At 36.5% G+C, this 20678-nt stretch overlaps 1 protein-coding gene and 1 long non-coding RNA gene across 3 annotated transcripts in view; both read right to left on the bottom strand.

Annotated features, from left to right (window-relative positions):
- The window catches only part of Mrtfa (myocardin related transcription factor A), a 92904-nt gene extending 89094 nt beyond the window's left edge, over positions 1-3810 (bottom strand). The window contains exon 1 of one of the 2 annotated variants that reach the window (XM_033766208.1): positions 3565-3810. In XM_033766208.1, the coding sequence (XP_033622099.1) occupies positions 3565-3610 (46 nt within the window). In that variant the 5' untranslated portion in view covers positions 3611-3810. The remainder of the gene's footprint in view (positions 1-3564) is intronic. The other variant, XM_010612443.3, reaches the window with a different exon arrangement.
- Positions 3811-15949: 12139 nt separating this feature from the next.
- Positions 15950-20678, bottom strand: part of LOC104854112 — a 75565-nt gene continuing 70836 nt past the window's right edge. Inside the window, exon 3 of the long non-coding RNA XR_777974.2 lies at positions 15950-16027. This is a non-coding gene — a long non-coding RNA (uncharacterized LOC104854112). The remainder of the gene's footprint in view (positions 16028-20678) is intronic.

Genomic DNA, 20678 nt, shown 5'->3' with positions numbered 1-20678 from the left:
ATACGTAATATACGTGGTGAGATATTCATAAGAGAGGGCCAGTGTGTGTGTGCATGCATAAGAGACAGACAAAAAACAAACTGACTTCCTAACTGCACCTCATTAAGATCAAGCATGTGTCTTGGGACCAAAGCATACCTAGGGCACTATCTCAATCTTTTTCTCTATGAGTGAAGTCTGTCCCACTACAGCAGAGGCAGAAATGGAGAAGACTGCACTGGCTGGACACATGTACAAGGCAGGTCCTGCCTGGTCAGGGCCTTACATACAGCTGTCAAGAGCTGAGCCCTAGCATTCCTCCATTCCAAAAGACAGCAGTCAATGCTGTGTCCCTGTATTCCCTTACACTTCATTTCAGAAAGTCTATCATGTCCATCTCAGTTCATTCCTTTTCTAACTGTAATGATGCAGGTAAGTCTCCATAGCAATGATAAAGGCTCTAAATGTGGCTCGGGAACACTTACATTCATCCAGCAATGTACATTATAGGCAGAAAGAGGGTACACAGCACATTCTGAGATAAAAAAACAATTTTAACTTTGAAAGCCATGCTTCAACAGCACATGCTTTGGATAAAGATTGCCTAAAATACAGGATGGTAGTTAGAGGATCCATTTCTTATTATTCTTTTTTTGCCAGTACTAGAGATTAAACCCAGGGCCTCACACATGGTAGGCAATCATTCTACTGTTGAGCTGCTAGAGGACTCATTTTTAAGAAAAAAATCTTAAAGACGTCTGTCTACATATTAGAGGAAATACTGCCAAACCAAATTTCATCATTCTTTCAAAAATTATTACTGAATGTCTACCAAGAACCAACATCAGGAGTAAATATATAGATAAACACTGTCCTTGGGAGGCTAATACTCTATTTATGAAGGCATGTAGAAATGAAGGTTAGTGTACACTGAGGTGGTACTACAACAGCAAAAGGAGGAAGGGTAGCCCTACTGAGACAGGCTTCATAGAAAGGCAATATCTAACTGGATCCAGAGCATCAGTAAGAGACCACGAGCAGTGGATGTGAAGGATGAAAATCTTTACAGATATACAAGACTATCTCAGCAAAATGTCCAACTTCCAAATACTGAATGAAAATGGTAAATAAGTATATCCTGGTACTTTACTGTCATGTCCAATTTCATAAAGTCTGATTTAGGATAAAAATCTTTCCATATTAATTTTGTTTAAAGGAGCTTAATTACTTAAAAAATATGAAATAGTTTACTCATGAAGGTATAGATACCCTATTGCTAGAAAATCTATGGTTCACCTAGATAAGGTCTTGATGTCTTGGCTTTCAGAAGAATCACTGGTTTTTAGTTTATTGGGGCTTCACAACAGATGCCTTTTTATTTCCTATCATAAATGACTACAGTGTACAACTATATGGCTGTCATACTACACTTACAATCAGGCTCATATATTTACAAAACCAAAACATTATTAAAGTTTTTGAATATTTAGGAATAAGTAACAGATAAACCAGTTTGTTATAGATTTTCCTCACTTAATGACCTGTTTAATGACTATTCAGACTTACAACTAAGGCATGCTGTTCAGACTTAGGACTCACCACCTGGACTTAAAACGTTTTCATCTTTTTGGTACAATTTTGTACACCTTGTTTATAGAGCCTCAATGCCTTTTTTTGATAGAGTACACCTTGTTATATAGTGCTGTAATTTTTTGCTGACTGTATAATATGATACAATTATTTTATGTTGTTATACATTACAGTACTGAAGTTACACAAACACTGTTAAAGCAAAGTCATTAAGTTGGATGTTTCTTTAACCATTTCTTTGCTCTGAATACTGTAACATGCATATTATATACAATTCCTCTTTTAGTGGCCAATTTACTTAACAGTCTATTCACAGGAACAGAACTTGGTTGTTACACAAGGAAGGCCTACACTTCTTCCTACAGTTTCTCTGTTTTTATGAACATAAGCAAAAGAAAGGTGGATACATGCTCTTCCTGGCAGCCCTTTAGTTCTACCTGTATTCAAAACCCTTGTCAAATTCATCTATACTTGTCTTACATGTTATTGTCCCTTAAAAGTTTTATGAAGTAGCTGGCCCAATAGATGAATAACTAGCCCTGCTCAATATATGTCCTGGGAAAAACAGCTCTTAGACAAGGCAACAAAATATTAAGTATATCCCTTTACCTTTTAAGGCTCAGAACACAAACTACCTTGGGGAAAAATAATCTTTTAACTTTGACTAGGAAGTTACTGGATTGAGATAATCTGTAAGTAACAAGGTGATCAAGCAGGGAAAGTTCAAATGCTAAAATCTACCCCTCAGGATAAAATATGCATTGCCCACTCATACCAGAGACCTGGAATACATACAGGGAAAAAAAATCCAAGTCAGTTTAACTGGGAGCTATTTCATCAAACACAGATGGGAAACATTCAGATAAGCATACTATGTTGCTTAGAATACAAAGCTCAACCGATCTGCGGGAGGAAAGGAAAAGGCAACCTAAAATATATAGCATATATGAACAAAAAAATTCAATTAATGACTCATTATAGTCATGCTTGCAAAACCAGAAAGTACAAAATGGTAGCAGTATCACCTTTCTGTCTGCCCCTTCCCTGTCCATAAGGCTTAACCTAACAGCATCTGATACTGTGCTCAACTGATGTATATCTGGGTCTGAAAACACACTACTTAAATGCTCCCTAAGGAGAAGAAAGAGACCTATCCTGCCAAAGATAGTATTTGCCAGACCAAAGGGAGTCTTATTCGCCTTTGAATGCGGCCTGTGGATAGGAAAGCGGTCCCAAATGCCATTTGTATAAATCTTTGGAGACATGTTCTGAAACAGGAAAACACTACAAGATTACATCTTAACAGAAGTCTAAAAATAAAAAAAGGGGAACATTCCCTATTTTTAGATATCTGACTTAAAGTTCAAAGACATTAAATGAAGGAAACCATTAAAAACTGGAATTTAAAAAATTTTAAGAGGCATTATTAAATTGGAAAACTATTTTTAGAGATAAAAAATTTTAAATTCTGCATTTTTTTCATTGACTATCTCCTTGCTAAAACTTCCCCATCTCCAAAATTTGTTCCCAATTCTATGTGTCAGCAAGAGCATTTACAGATGCCATATAAAAGATGACATATAAAGATTATAATACAAAAGAGAAAGAGCAGGTAAGGAAAAATTTAAAAGATGCTTTCACAAAGTCATAAAAATAGAGTACAGTGATTAAAGATAATGTATAAAACATCAAAAGCAATCTAACTTTCATTAAAAGCAGTTTCACAGACAGAATGATTAAAGAAGACAAACATTTTTCCTTTGCTCAATAGGTCTCCCCACTGGACAGTAAGAAGACCAGTTAGCTATATCTGAGTAACTACCACTTGCAATTAGAGAAAAAGTCTTTTTTAAACAATAAAAACCTAAAAATGCTGTACAATTTCTACACAACTTATGCTTTATCTTCCTATCTCTGTCCATTCCTAGTACACATATGCCCAACCTTGTTAAAGAAGTGTATAGCAAATGGGATTTGCAGGGGTAAGGGGATTACCTGACTGTACAGCCATCATTAACATCTCAGGTTCCAGCAGAGTCATGACAAAGTCCTCTTAGAAACAACAGCTGACAAATTCAACGGAGGAAGTCAAAGTCACAGAAAAAAAGATGTCTTCAGACACCACGGAAGGCATTCACAAATTCAATCTCATGCTTGTACTCAAACCAGACTGTAGAACTTGCTCCTGTTCTCAGAACAATCACCAACTGCCACCCTTCAGATGAGCCCGGGTGGCAGAGAGTTGAGTAACTGCCGACAGGAGACCAATGTGCTCCAGTAAAGACAAGAGTGTGGTTAAGACAGTGAGCAAGCTCCTCCCTTCTATGCGTCTCTAGCAGAAGGAGAAACACACAGAAAGACTTTCCGAAGAAAACAGACCAACTGCTTACCACCCCCTCCTTCTCATGAGGTTTTGTTCAAAACCATAATGTAAGACTCTGCTGCTAATACAGTTTAAGGGAACAGATTAAATACAATCCAAACAACTCAATGTCGTGAAATAAATAGTCTAATTACTGACCTATTAATGAGAGGTAGGGATAGGGTAGATGCATAAGACACATACAAATAAATGAATATGTAAGCTAAGTAAATTTTCTGAAAAAGAGTTCTAACAGCATTTTCATCTGTGATATTTATAGATAACAGGCTAAGGAAGTTGAATATTTAACTGCAGAAGCTCAACTATTTTTCCACCCCCACTCCAATTAAAATATCTGTTTCAAAAAGTCATCTGAATACATTCCAGAGCTGTAATCTGTTGTTCAGATCTGTCAGTCTCCTAAAAGAGCCCCTAACTTGTGCCCATGTGAGATATGCTATCTATAGACAGCTTACTCTTGTAGACTTCCTTAAACACTTTATGATCACCCTGGATGTACAGAGCACACAGGAAGACAGCTTTAATGTATAAGAATTTCCCTTTCCTGATAAATAAACCTTAATCCTTTTTCCACTAGGATAGAGTAGATCTGAATAAGAACAAACGTGCAGTTTACCTTGGGGGAGAGGGGGCTAAAATACTTTTAAATTATATTTATAGCAATTTTTTATTTACTCAAAATTAAAAGCTCATTCATTCCCTTTGCAATAGTAGTTGATATTTCTAATAATATATTAAGATGACTTTTTGCATATTTGATGGACTTTTAATGAGTTGAAAACTAGAAACCCATGTTTGGTTTGTTTATCTAGAATTCCTCAATTTTTCTGGTAAACTAATAGCCCATTATCTTGAAAGCCTACTGTTGCAACCTTAACCCAGCAAATATCTTAATGCTTAGTCAAAAAAGTGATAAATAAAAGCACTAGGAGATCTTAAAACAGTCTCACAATGAGTGAGGACAATATTCTTAGAAAAGAGAAAGCAGTGCCGATGAGGGGGAAGGGTCTGTAGAAGAGAAAATTTTCCTTTCTTTCTCACTCCAAGAACATCATGTTTAGAAGAGCTCTATATAGAACTGTGGGAATGACTCAACAGGCATCACAGTGGCAGCCAGTGTGGGCTGCAGGCTGCTCCAAGAGGCAGGAGCATTATCACTGGCCCCTTCTGGCAATTGAGCTCTCTGTCTTAGGGGAAAATGGGTTAAGACTCAACTCAGACTGCAATGGAGGCTGCTCAGAGGTTAGCAACTGAGGGAGACACATTCCCTAAAAAGTTGAGTCATTCCCCTGTCCCTCTGTGGGCTATAAAATTTGCTGTGTGTGAGTTTTTCAAATGAAGTAAGTTCTCACAGTTCTGTACCTAAAGGAAAATAAATACAAATTATAAGATTCCTGCACAGAGGATAGTAGGAAGGGCAGAGTGCTGTTTCCCGCCTGTCAAAACCCTTCTCTGCTGAGAAAAGTGTTTGTAATGCCACAAGTGTCTATATTCAGCCCTATAGGAGTGCTGACAATCATGCAGTGCAGTAACAATAAAACAGCACATTTTCAGTTGATTTCACTTTTTCACAGCAAGTCCACACCCATATGTCCTTTGGGATGAAGTTAAAGAAAAACTATTTTTAAAACATCTAAAAGTAATCTTAAAAGGAAATAAGCAACAATTATGCCTATTGCTCATAATTTATATTTACACTCAAAAGCATCAGCACAGCCAGAGATTCATCATGAAAACAAGTTTTAAAACAGGTTGCACAGTTCTAAAAGTCTTAACTCCTAAGGCTCAGAATAGTAGACACCTCAGTTCTACTGCTGTGCAAATTGGTAACATTTCATAAACAGAACTAAAGTAAAACTTTAACAAGGCCTCCACACAAATGAACATGGTTTTCAAGCTAACAGAACCAAGGAAATGAAGGGTAATGACCCTAATCTCCAGTTCAATAAAAGCTTTGCTTCTAATAACTTTCTACTATTCAGTGAAAATTTAGTATGATCAACAGTCTCTAATTCACTCTATAGAGATAGGATACTGCAGGATATCAAGACAGATTTCTAAACTTTTAACACTTATTAACATGCATTTTAAAAAATTTAAAATAATATAACTTTATATATAGCTTTCTTGCCCCACCCTCCCAGACTCCCCAAAGGATTCATAATCCAGAGGAACTAAACAAGTTTTTATACTAATCGACCTTCTTACTAAATGTTAGTTTCCATATTCTCCTTAAAACATCTCATTTCCTAGGAAAGGAAGAAGTTCAACAGTCATTATTTGCCGACAATATGATACTCTACATAGAAGACCCCAAAAACTCCTCCAAAAGACTTTTAGACTTAATTGACAGATTCAGTAGAGTAGCTGGATACAAGGTCAACAATGAAAAATCAATAGCCTTCTTGTACACAAATAAAAGACTCACCGAGAGAGAAATCAGGCAAACAATTCCTTTCACAAGAGCATCCCAAAAAAAGAAATATCTCAGAATCAATCTAACAAGGGAAGCAAAAGATCTCTCTACATTGAAAACTACAGCACTCTGAAAAAAAGAGATAAAAAAGTATATAAGAAAATGGAAAGACATCCCTTGCTTCTGGGTAGGAAGAATCAACATAGTGAAAATGGACATACTGCCAAAACTGCTACACAGATTCAGTGCAATACCAATTGAAATTCCAACAGTATATTTCACAGAAATAGAGAAAATAATCCAAAAATTCGTTTGGCACAAGAAGAGACTAAAATAGCAAAAGCAATTCTAGGCAACAGAGACATGGCAGCAGGTATCAAAATCCCCAACTTGAAACTATACTACAAAGCCGCTGTGATAAAAACAGCATGATAGTGGCAAAGAAAAAGACCCAAGGATCAGTGGAATAGACTGGAAGATACAGAAACAACTCCAGATGTACTCAGCTACTTCATCTTTGACAAAGGAGGCAACCATCCTCAGTGGAGAAAAGATAGCCTCTTTAATAAATTGTGTTGGAAAAACTAGATTTCAACCTGCCAAAGATGAAAACTAGACCCTTATCTTTCATCCGCACTAAACTAAAATCCAAGTGGATTAAAGATCTAAATATTAAAACAGAAACACTAATCTTTATGGAAGATAAGTTAGACAGAACTCTCAAAGACACTGGCACAGGAAAAAACTTTATGAACAAATCCTCAGTAGCATGGAAACTGGCACAAAGAATCAACAACTGGGATCTCATCTTATTAAAAAAAAACTTCTGCACTGTAAGAGAAACCACCAACAGAGCTAAGAGACAACCTTATTCTTTTTCTTTTTCTTTTTTTTTTTTTTTCCCTGGTACCAGGGATCAAACTCAGGTCCTTGTGCTTGCAAGGCAGGCAGAAGAACCACTGAGCTAAATCCCCGGCCCCTAACCTTATTCTATTATCTAGAATATATAAAGAACTCAAAAAAAATCAGTTCCCCCAAATATAAAGACCTGATTCAAAAATGGGCATCTGAAATGAAAAGACATTCCTCAAAGTAGTAAAACCAGCAAATAAATATATGAAAAAATGTTCAACATCATTCAAGAGATGCAGATGAAAACAATACTGAGAGTCTACCTCACCCCACAAAGAATGGCCGCTATCAAGAAATCAACCAAAAACAAATGTTGGCAGGGTTGTGGGGAGAAAGGAACCCTTCTCCATTGTTGGTAGGAGTGCAGACGAGTGCAACCACTGTGGAAATCAATATGGGCATGCCTCAAAGAACTAGGATTAGAGGTTCTGTTTGACCCAGCTATCCCTCTGCTGGGTATCTTTCCAAAAGAATAAAAAGAATCATATCACAGTGATATATGCACACCCATGTTTATAGCGGCACAGTTTATAATAGCTAAAACTTGGAAACAGCCCAATTGCCTATCAGTTATCTCAATAAAGATGTGGGTTTTTCTATAAAATGGAGTACTACTCAGCCATAAAGAATGAGGAACTAGAGTCATTCATAGGAAAATGGATGCATATTGAGGCCATGCTCCTAAGTGAAATAAATAAGTCACACATGTATGAATACTGAAAAGTTTCTCTGTTGTGAAAAACTAAAAGTGTATAACTGATAATGTGAACTAGGAAGAAAAGGGCTAAAGGTGTAGGGGAAGTGGGAAGGGTAGGGGAAAGGAAATAAGGAGAAAGAAAAAATATGAGAAAAGAAAAAATGGAAACAAAGTATTTGTAAATAGGGAAGGGAGGAGGGGGTGAAGGGAGGGCAGGGGTACGGGGGAAAATGAAAACCAAGATCTGTCATGTAAAGGTACAAGATCCCAATATGAATGTAACTGTACTGTATATTTAAGGAGTACCAATAAACTCAATGAAAAAAAAACAAAACTTCTCATGTCCTAGAATTTCATAAAAATCCTATTTTCCAAACCATTTAATCTTTCCTATTAGAATCCTAAATAGCTCCGCTTTCTATGCCCCTTACTTCCTTTATATCCTTTGCCTGGATAGTACCGCTGAGCAAAGACACACAGAAACCTTACCCTTAGCTCTTTTAGAAAAATACTTGGATCAGCAACAAGAGCTAGAACACTGAATTTTTTAAAAGGTAACATTTATAACAAGATTTAAATACATGAAACATCTAAAAGTAAAGGAGGGCCAGAGAAATAGCTCAGCAGCTCTGCTGCACTTGCCTAGCATGCACAGGGCCTAGGATTCAATGAATTAAATGGAACAAAAGAAGTGTAAGACCACTACACAAAAAAGTATAAATCCTTATTGGGTTTATGATCAGCCTGGGCAACATGGAACATGGCAAGATTCCACTAAAAAAAAAAACTTGCAGAATAAATATATGGGAGAAATTAGTATACAGATTTAATGCAATTCCAATAAAAATTCCACTATAATTTAAAACCATACAGAGATGCAAAGGACTAAGACTAACCAAGAAAAATATCCCTGAAAAGGAACAAAATATAAGGGTTTATTTCTCCTACAACAGGGCTCATTATAGTTAACATACTTCAAACTGTGAGCTACTGGTACAGTACAGGAAAAGACAAACACACCAGTGGAAAACAGTGAGCTGAGAAACACACCCACACATAGCCAAGTCCCTGAGATACAGATGAGGTCACTTTGCTGATCAAGAGGGAAAGAAAGGATTTTCAAATAAACAGGAATTCACCAGATAAAAAAACTCAACTGGGTCCTACACCTTACCACCACAAAACTATTTCCACATACACAAGACAGAAAACTATGAAAGACTCAATTTCATTAAATGTAGAAAATTTTCATTTAAAGACACCATAAAGAGAGCCAGGAATTTGGCTCAATGGTTCTGCCACCTGCCTCGCAAGTGCAAGGGCCTGAGTTCAATCCCCGCTACTAAAAAAAGGAGAGATCATATCAAATTAAAAAGGTTTTGTACAGCAAAAGAAATAGCCAACAAAGTGAAGAGACAATCTAAAGAATGGAAAAAACTGGACAGAGGACTACCATCCAGCATATATAAAGAACTCAAAGAAAGAAAAAAGACCCAATCAAAAATAGGCAACTGAAATGACAGACACTTCCCAGAAGAAATACAAATGGCCAATAAGTACTGTACATGAAAAAATGTTCAACATTAACGTCTCTGGACATTAGAGAAACAATACCAGTGAGACACCAGCTTATTCCAGAAAGATGTTATCACCAAAAAATCAAATAACAACAAATGCTGACAAGTATGTAAGGAAAAAGGAATTCTACATTGTTGGTGAGAATACAAACTAGTACAACCACAGTGAAGATACCGCAAAAAACTAAAAATAGAAATTCCATTTGACCTAGTAATGCCCCTTCTAGGTATCACAAGAGTTAAAAATTATTAGAGATACATACATGTTTTATGTTTACAGTATGTTTATAGCAGCACAATTTACAGTAGTTAAATCCTGCAAATGGCATATATGCTTATCAACAGATAAAGAAAGAAAATGTGGCATTTATACATAATGGAATACTACTTTTCCATAAAGATAAAACTTGAGATATCAAGAGGCAAACAGATGCAACTTCAGACCACAATATTAAGTGAAATAAGTAAAGACACATAAGCTTAAATACTGCATGGGTTCTCTTACATGAAAAACTTTTTAAATAAACCAAACACACACACACACACACACACACACACACACTTATGTGTATATATAGACGGTGTGTGTGTAAAATAGAAGACAGATAAAAAGGAAGTAGGCAGACCTTTTTCAAATGTATGGAAGAACAAGAGGTAAAGGGAAAGGGTAGGGAGAAGAAACAGGATGGAGGAAAATAAGAACTAAAGGGGAAAAAAATGATTTTACCTTTTGCAAATGGGAAGGGAACCAAGAGTTGGAAGGAGCAGGGAGGTAGGGGAGAGATAGGGGATTTTAAAAAGGATTAAGATGTATTATGTACGTGAATCAACTCCCCATGATAAATATAACATTATGACCTGCAAGCATACTAATAAAAAAGATTAAAAATTAAAATTATGAAAGTTATCCACTACACAGCAATAAAAATATATTAATTACAGTGGACTCTTGACTTACAAACTTACCATTTGCGAGCGCTGGTTGTAACTCAGGTTGGTCAATTGAAGTCTCAGGCTCCTCTACACAGCCTTCCAAGTCTCTTACAGGCAAATCTGTCTTTAAAGAGACACTGGCCTAGAATTTCTTAATTAACCCCACACAGGGATATATGTTATAATGTTCCCTCCAGAACTCTTTAAGGATTAAATCTGTATCTGAGACCATTTGGAGGCACAAGTGGCTGGCATTCGAGTCTTAACTCAAGACTCTGTTCAAAAGTTAAAACTAAATTTCCAGTCATAACCAAAGTTACGTCAGGTGGTTATAACTCGAGACTCCACAAGATGAATGAATACCATCTGTTTTGAGTAAAAGAGGAATATAGATCATTCCATTCATATAAACTTCAACTAACCTGTATAGTTCAGGAATTAACATATAGTTGGTAAAAGGAATGATTTTTCTATTATGATACATTCATCCATGGGTTCCAAAACTCCTTAGGCTGGAGCCAAAGGATCATCAGAAAAGGCTCTTCTAGGCTTCTCCAAGATCAGGCTGGATAGGATCCAGGGCAGATTGATGGTATTTTTTAGAAATAAGCACTCTGCTTTTAAGACAGAGGAATGACATGAAAAAATATGCCTTGAAATTTCTTACTGAATTTTTCCAATTAGGCCACCAAACCTTGGGTTAACCAAAGGAATCTCCTTCTCTTTAAAGATTCCAACTCCTTTGTTTAGGAAATAGAGGTGCCAGGACCTTAATGCCCTACTAGCTCATAAGGACCCTTGCTAACCCACTGCTTTTCCACATAAGTTTCTAAGTGAAACAGATCTGGGAAGTAAATTTCTCAGTTCATCTTCTCAACATATAGTAGGACACACTCATTAAAGCCCCTCCAACTCCAGGATTTATTCTGTTCTCGAGTGCTGTATTTTCCAGTGTTAGAATCTTATCAAGGATTTTCCACTTCTGCTTCTACCCTTACCTCCCTACAAAAGCCCATGCAAAGACTTGGCATAAAATTTAGTAATGCTTTTCGCAGCAGCACATTCAGCCTCTTTCCCCCAGGACTGAATGCGGAGAACAGAATTTAGGAAGACAGCAAAGGCTCTGTGCAGAAAAGGTAGAGACTGGAAAAGTAAGATGAAAAAGCGAATAAAAGGTATTATCACAAACGTCAGTGGAGGAATGGTTTCACATCTGAGGGAGTGGCCAACCATGTTAAATGCTGCAGGATTAAAGCAGGATAAAAACTGGAGGGCCTACTCCATCTGCAGTGCCTGACTTCAGAAAAATTCTCAAAGAAAGCAAACCCTGAACAAAATCCTGAAGGACAAGAGGCAACAAGAGCAGGAGAAAGAAAAGGTATCCCAAATAGCATGTATGTAGAAAAGGTACAGGGATTTTGAAAAGATTTGGCATTTCTATACTTCAACATCAAACAGAAAGTAATTTATAAAACTACAATTTATAACATCTACCAAAAAAAGATACCCAGCAATAAACCTAATACTGTAATATCTGCATGTCCATTATAGAGAAATTAATAAAGCTGTGTAAGATATTAAAGAACACCTATTTAATCAGAGAGAAAAAATTAATTAATGACAAAAAGGCCCATATATTTCAGATGTATATTCTCACCCATTTATAGTAAATGCTATATTTCATATCAAAATCTCAAGAGGATACCAGGGATTTAGCCCAGTGGTTCTGCCACCTGTGTCACAAGCGCAAGGACCCAAGTTCAATCCCCAATACCAAAAACAGAAAAACAAACAAAAAATCCCGAGGAATACTAAAAGACATGCACATGAGCTTCACAGCAACATGATTCATGATAGCCTTAAATTAAAGCAACCCAACTGTCAAGTAAAATGGACCAAAAAGTTGCAGTATATTCATAAAATGATTATATAGCAATGAAAATAAACTATAGCCACAAACAATTCAAAACATGTCAAAGACACTAACAGACTAGAGGAAGTATGATTCTATTTGCATAGTTTATAAGCAAGCAAAATGCTCTATGCAAGGACAAGTGTCTATAGTCCCAGCGACTTAGGAGGCTTAGGCAGGAGGACTGCTTGATCCTAAAAGTTTTGAAATGAGCCTGAGGAACATAGTAAGAACCTACCTCCAAAGAAATTAATTAATTATTTATTTATTTTTCAAAGTACCAGAGATCAAACTCAGGTCCTCGTGCTTGTGAAGCAGGTGCTGGAACCACTGAGCTAAATCCCCAGCCCCAAAGAAATTAATTTAAAATAAGCAAAACAAAACTATGCTGTTAGAAATCAGGAAAGTAAATTTCCTTCACGCAGGGAAGCGAACCCACCAGGAAGGGCATGGAAGAGTTTGTGGGGACATAAGCATAAGTAATGTTTTATTTCTTTATGAAATACTAGCTACACATACAAGTACATTCACTTTGTGTTAATTCAGTAACAAAGACACTTATAAGTTGCATGTTATTCTGTATGTCATACTTCTAAACAGAAAGTGTATTAGTGTCTGCAATTTATTTTGAAATGTATCAAAAACAAGGTGGATTGATGGACAGAGACAAGCTAATACATAGGTTATTAAACAAGTATTATAAAATGTCAATGGTAGAGTCTAAGAACAAGGCAAAAGGTGTCCATAAAATTCTTTCTACTTTATTTTTTTCAAGATAAAACAGTGCAGACAAAAGAAGTCCCAACAGTTTTTTTTTTCTTTTTGCTTTTGACAGGAAAATTCTAAAATCATTGAAAATTACAAGGGTAAGAAAAACCAAGACAACTTTGAAGAAAATGGCAAGGAGAGATCCATCCTCACAGGTAACAAGATATTACTAAGCAACACACATTATGAAGCAACTAAAATAATATAGTATTGACAAAGAGATGGGTAGAAACCAGTGAAACAGAACAGAGAGCCTAGAAACTGATTCGCACACACCCAGAAATAAAATAAGACTGGTATTAAAGATGGGAGGTGAATGGGCTGGGGATTCAGCTCAGTGGTTCCTCCACCTGCCTTGCAAGTGCAAGTACCCGGTCCCCCTCAAAAAAAGAAAGATGGGAGGTGAAAAGTCAGACTACACTCAATGAATGGTGATTAATACATCAGATTAATACACCAGAAAATACAGACTATATCTTGAATGACTCACAAGATAGATATTTAACAGTAAACACAACTTGAAGAATACAATATAAAGATGGTCCTTACAATGGTTCAGCTTGCAATTTTTTTACTTTATGATGGTGCAAAAGCACACCCACACAACCATGCACTTTCAGCACTACTGGGGATTGAACTCAGGACCTTGCACCTGGCAGGCAGGTGTGGAACCACCTAGGTAAATCACCAGCCCTACCCAGTACTTTATTGTATACAAGGTTTGGAGTTAGATGATTATGTCTAGTTGTAGACTAAAGTATTTTGATCATGCTTATTGATCAAAATTAAGCTAGGTTATTAAGCTAGGCTTAAGTTATGATGTTCAGTAGATTAGGTGTATTGAATGCCTTTCTGACTTGCTGTATTTTCAACTCACAATGGGTCTGTTGGGACATGTGTCAAAGTACATCCATAGTTTTTAAAGTAATATACGGTTAAATCCATATAGTGATAGGGAAAACTTTAATAGTGAAAACCTAGTAAATATAACAATGAAAGATAACTTTGCCCTTCGCTCTGTTTAGTTCAGAATTAACCCCCACCGGGAGGAATCTAGTCTCCTTAAAAAGTTTTGTAAATGAAAAGAACCACTGTTAGCTTTGTGGACCAAACACACTCCCTTCCCCTTGGCTAGGTAGAATAGATAACTCCTAAAGATAACCTCCCCAAACAAAGAACTGCATCTGGGTAGAAATTCAACTCCCTTGCCACCATGTTTTGAATATCAGCAATGTGAACAGTGAAAATGCAATGTAACCAACTGAAAGGGATCAAGGCTGTAAAACCTATAAAAGAAGGAGTTGTAACCCAGTGGGGAGTCGATCAGGGCACAGACATTAGTGTCATGGATCCCCATAGATGGAGTAAACTTTTTTTATTTTACTTCCATTCTACTGCCTCTCTGTGTGTCACTTGCCAATTCCTTCCATAACAATATGATTTAAAATGAGGACTAATATATTTTGCTTAGAAGTATATTCATACATAAAGAAAAATACAGAAATATATGACAACAAAAAACCAAATTCAGATTAGCAGTTACCACTAGGGACATGGGAGAGTACACAGGATGGTGGCACCTAAATATACAGGCATTTGTTACATTACTCTTCTCTGAAATTTTTAAATACTCCATGACATCAACTTTTTAAAATTAAAACAAGTTTGAGGTATGAGCACATGATTTGTAAAAGGTGAAGTAGTTTAAAAGTCTGGAGCAAATACTAAAAATGGAAGAATGATAATAAAAACTAAGACAGGCATGGTGGTTCATGCCCATAATCTCAGAACTGTGAGATGCGGTAGGTGAATTTTAAATTGAAGTCCAGGCTGAGCAACTGTGAGATCCTGTCTCAAAATTTTAAAAAGGGCTGGGAGTCAGGCATAGTGCTGCATGCCTACAGTATAATCCCATCACTAGGGAAGCTGAGGCAGGAGGATGGTCCCAAGTTCAAGGCCAGGCCAGACTACATAGCAAGTTCAAAGCCAGCCTGAATTACATAGTGAGATGCTGTCTCAAAAAACCAAACCAAATAAATAAAGGTCTAGGGATGTGGCTCAGTGTAAAGACCCTGGGTTCAATCCTCAGTACTGTTTTTTAAAATAATAAATAAAATAAGGAAAAGATGAAAAGACACACTGGGTCCTGAAACAGCCTTGTTAAAACTTGTTTAACTTTTGCTTTCATCCCACAGAGAATCAATCAAAAATATTAAGCTAGGGAGAGTTCTAAAATTCAAAGTATAAGATAGGGTAAGTTTCTTGGTGACACAAATTTATTATATTTCCTATTTTAGCACAGTTTATAATACACTGATGCTTAATAAACATTTGCTGAATTGATGAATTTATAGAAAGAAAGCAGAGGAGAAAAAGACAAAAATCAAAAACCAATTATAACCAAGCAGAAAAGGTTATTCTTATAATGATCACCTAAACTTACCATTATTTCTCTATTTTATAAGAAATATTAAATATAAAGAAATATTAAATATTTTATAAGAAATATTAAAGTAGAAGCTTTCAAGAGACTTGAAAAAAAGTTAACACAAAGAACCTGGTTCAAATGAGGCAATGTCATAATTCCACATGTACTCACCATTCTTCCGCTCACTAAGTGGAGGCAAATTGGGATTCCTGCCAGGGTGGAGGCCCAGGGTCAGCTCGGGCTGCAGGGAGAGCTCCTGCAATTCATTGGCAACAGCCTCACTCTGGGGGCTGGGGGCGGCAGAGAGGGACACGAGCACTGGTTCCTCATCATTTTCGCCAGCCCCACCTCCGTCCAGCCCATTCACAGCAATGACGGAAGGGGGCAGGCACACCACACTGGAGAAATCCACTTTGGCTTTCGTGATGGCAGCTTGGAAATGGAAGAAGAAACACAAAGTTAGACGGTACCATGAAGAAATCTATCAATGAGTATAAGGTGAATATTCTAATGTTACAAATTATATAATTTAGCAAACTGCCTCTCCCCACCCCCCGGTTTTTTTGAGACGGGGTCTCACTATGTAGTTGAGACTGACCTGGAATTCACTATGTAGCCCAGGCCGATCTCGAACTCACAGCAATCCCCCTGCCTCAGCCTCCCGAATGCTGGGATTACAGGCATGCATCTGCATGCCCAGCAAACTGCCACTGTTCTTAAAAGCTTTTTGTAAAGTAAGCTAGTATCATTATTAAATATACTCACAGAATGCATGAGATCTCTCTCAAGTCTGATGCCATCCTCAACTAGTTCACTCAGGAGGACAATATGTAATTTAAATAAAAGCAGCATACACACACATATAACAGATTAAAAGAAAATGATGGTCAAGAAGAAAGAGCTATGAGATATGAGATATATAATATGAGATATATTATATTATATATGAGATATATAATATATATAATATAGCTAAGAGCTATGTTACCTTCAACTCTAAGGGAAACTATCTTCAGAACATTTAATGAGTAGCCACAAGGTATTAACACAATACACAGTACCAATATCATGTGGGGGAGAAACTTCTTTAAGAAAACAGTGATGGGCTGGGGATTTAGCTCAGCGGTTCGGTGGCCTGCCTCGCAAGCACAAGGACCCGAGTTCAATCCCCGGCACCAAAAAAAAGAAAAGAAAAGAAAACAGTGTTACAGCTCTTGCCTAGTGTGTGTGCAGCAGTGGGTTCAATCCCTAATGAGAGGATGGGAGGGATCCCAAGTCAACTGATATCACAAAGAAATATTAATATAGAGATGTGAGTTTGATGATGGATATTCACCCAAATACTTTAACCTATATGAATATTCAATAAGACATTGAATATTCTATGTTTAATATCCTAATTCCAAGGATCCTAGGATATTAAAACACCTGATAACATGAAAAGAACAAGATCTTTCAAAATGACAAAGCACCAGATGTGCTGGCACACGTCTATAATACCAACATTCAGGAGGCTTGAAATCAAGAGTTCAAAACCAATCCTGGAAAATATAGCAAGACTCCATCTTAAAAACAAAAGAAAAATGACAAAGAATGTATATAATATGAAAGTCTTCTCAATGATACAAGAATGATTGCCAGATATGATGGTGCATGCCTGTAATCCCCACACTCAGGATTGAAAGAAAGAAAAGGAAAGAATTAATGATTAAGTGAATAGCACACTCACTGAATCCTGTGCAATTATTGATAATAACTTTGGGGTAGTAACAGGGATTGAAACTAGGCATGTTCTGCCACTCAGCTATACTCCTACCCCTCCTTTTTAAAAATTCTGAGACAGGATCGCAAACTTGGGATGCTCCTTCCTCAGCTCCCAACATCTGGAATTACAGGCATGTGCTACTATGCACAGCAAGAAAAAAATTTTATGAAGCATTTCAAATGTGGAAATGTTTATTCTAAAGTTATTTTTAAGAAAAGTTAAAATATAAAAGAGCATACATGTACATAAAACATTACCCAGATAAAGCAAGCTTATAAGGAAGTATATAAAACAGGTTTTGTTTGCTTCAACTATGAAAGTTTTTCTTCTCTTAAATTTATTTTTACATCGACAGATTAAATTGTGTCATATACACATTATGACTCAAAGTACATATCAATGTGAAAAGATTTTCTTATAGATTTCAAGTTTTCTCTAAAATACATCTAATGATTTATTTATTTATTTGTTTATTTATTTATTTTTGGTACTGGGGATTGAACTCGGGTCCTTCCATTTGCCAGGCAGGTGCCAGAACCACTGAGCTAAATCCCTGGCCCTAATGATTTTTTTTTAATAATGAAAAATCTATAGTCCTTGATCTAGAGAGGAAAATTCCCTGGAAGTTCTCTACAGATCTAAACAAGAACTTTAGAACCCCAAAAAATATTAGTCATAAAATTAAGAAAGGTTTGAAAACAAAAAGACATTCTACCTTCGGGTAAGGCAACAAACCTGATATCAAACCTGATTGCGATTCTAGTTAATATACCCCATAAATGTAAAAGGGACAGGGAAAGGGCCAGGTGAGAGCAATCACTATGACATTATAAATAAAGACCTTAAGGACTTTTCTATATCCCAAAAAGTTGGAGAACTGAGACAGGGCAAGTTCAAAAGAAAAAAAAAGTATTAAGTATCAATATCCAAAGAGGTAATATGGGCAAATACTGGGAAAGGGGTTTGAACAATTTTTTAAGGGCTTGAAGAAAGGGAATTATAAAACAACAAATATCTACTATGAAAATTCAGAATCTAACCTTCTAAGATTTTCCAACTTGCCTATATAATTATTTTCATTTAAATAATATCTCAGTGTGTACTGGGAAAACAACTGTTATAAAAGATTAATCTGGTTCAATATTCTTTTTGCTACTGACTCTGAAAGCATGTTTGCTTCCTTTAACAGCAGCCACTTCAGAATAAAGACTTCAACTTATAATATTCATGAATCTCTTGAAACCTAACTTCCTTAGGAGTCCTCAATATTGGCCCCCTCAACATAATGGAATGTGAGTTTCAACAAATAAAAAGTTGGAGGGAGGAAGATGAGGAAAGGGAGGGAGGGAGACTGGGAGTATTAAAACTTTAGTCTAGGGCCAGGATCTAGCTCAGTGGTGGCTGCCGCCAGCCTCCCAGCCTCAAAAGCCCGTGGACCCGAGTTGCATTCCCAGTACCAAAAAAAAAAAAAAAAACACTTTAGCCTAGGACCTAGGAAGAGCAGCTTCAATGGAGGAAACCAATGTTAAATTATTATGGATTATAAATACCCACATTTGGGGCTGGGTGTGGCTCAATGGTAGACCATGTGCTTAGCAGGAGGCTCAATTCTTAGCACCAAAAAAGAAAACTGCAAGTACATACCTCTCACTAGAAAACTGATAGATGTAATTGTAACAGCAACAACCGTGTATTTAGTAGACAGACCTTGCAAACAGTATCTGCACATAACAGGCACTAGATATGTATTTGCTGACTGAACAGAAAAAAGTATTAAAGATACATTAAAGTCATCTGAGGGCCAGGGATTTAGCTCAGTGGTTGCCACCTGTCTCACAAGCACAAGGTCCTGAGTTCAATATGAATTGTAAGAGTTGTTAGCACAGGTTTCTTTCTTTTTTTTTTTTTTTCTTTTTAGGCACTTGTTTTGGGTACAAGGCTTTTCTGAAATTTTATAAATTTTAAGGGGAATTTTTAAAGGAAGTTTTTTTTTTGAGGGCAGAAAGGAGAGAAAAGTAACCACTTAAGTGGAATATTCTAATAAACTACTTTTCATAAGTGCCATGTTTATGACCTAATCATTCCAAATTTTGCCTTGATGTCTGACTGCTACTCCTTTCTTTCAAAGACAGTGTTTTTCGTAGTAAAATCACTGATTTATAGAAACCTTTATTTAGGGGGTAAAGTTAACCTGCTAAACCCCACGTTGGCTGCTGCTGTTGAAAAACTGTGCATTGGGAGTAAAAAAAAAAGTTTTTCTCTGTCTTAAATAATTTTTTAAAAAAGAGTCGTGAGACTCATCCTTCCAAGGAACATATTGATTGGTCTTAAAGACTAAACAGTTTAATGGTGGCTGGAACATCTATTTTTCTACAAAACTGGAAAAATGAAACTGGTTCTACAAGAATGTATAACAAACTAAAACATGTGAAGCAGTGTTGATTCTTAAAAAAAATTAAGAGGCAACTTTAATTTACATGTTTTTTAACCATCCATAATTATTTTAAAATAGCTCAACAAAATGGGTGCTTAAAAAAATATTCATTAGCGGCCTGGGATTTAGCTCAGTGGTTCGGCGCCTGCTTCACAAGCTCAAGGACCCGAGTTCGATCTCCGGTACCAAAAAAATACATAGATACACAGATAGATATTGATATATATTGCTAGGCACCATATTGTACACCTACAATCCCAGCTCTCAGGAGGCTGAGGAAGAAAGATGGCTGGGGCCCAGGAATTTGACTCCAACGTGGGCAACACAGCAAGACTTCATCACAAAAACAACAACAACAAAATTATGAAGCTAACACATACTAAACTAAGAATAAAAAGAATACATTCTTTAATACATTCTTTTTACTAATTCAGAGTAACTTCCTCTTGATTTGAATTAGGTAACTGTCATTGCTGAATTCAGATTTGACATTCACATGTCACTATTCCCAAGAGACAATAAAGAGCTATCATCTGATACCATAATTTTTTTTACAAATCACGAAGTTACACCTCATGAGTATGTGATTCTAGTATGCATTTCATGCACATATCCAGTACTTCTAGAAAATTCTTTCATGTAAAAGAAATTTTGGGGAAAAAGGCCTCCAGAAGAAAGTCAACCTAAGTCTAATGTTAGGTATGAAAGTAAATAAAGATTAACTTCTTAATTTTATAATTAAAAATGAGCCAGGCATGGTGGCGCACGCCTGTAATCCCAGCACTCTGGAGGCTGAGGCAGGAGGATCACTGTGAGTTCGAGACCAGCCTGGCTACATAGTGAGTTCCAGGTCAGTCTCAACTACATAGTGAGACCCTGTCTCA

Source organism: Fukomys damarensis, unplaced genomic scaffold (genome assembly GCF_012274545.1).
Source record: "Fukomys damarensis isolate Sample0158 unplaced genomic scaffold, DMR_v1.0_HiC HiC_scaffold_19, whole genome shotgun sequence".
In the NCBI taxonomy this organism is placed as follows: Eukaryota; Metazoa; Chordata; class Mammalia; order Rodentia; family Bathyergidae; genus Fukomys; species Fukomys damarensis.
Note: the sequence above shows the minus strand (reverse complement) of the source record. Positions and strands in the feature narration are given on the sequence as shown.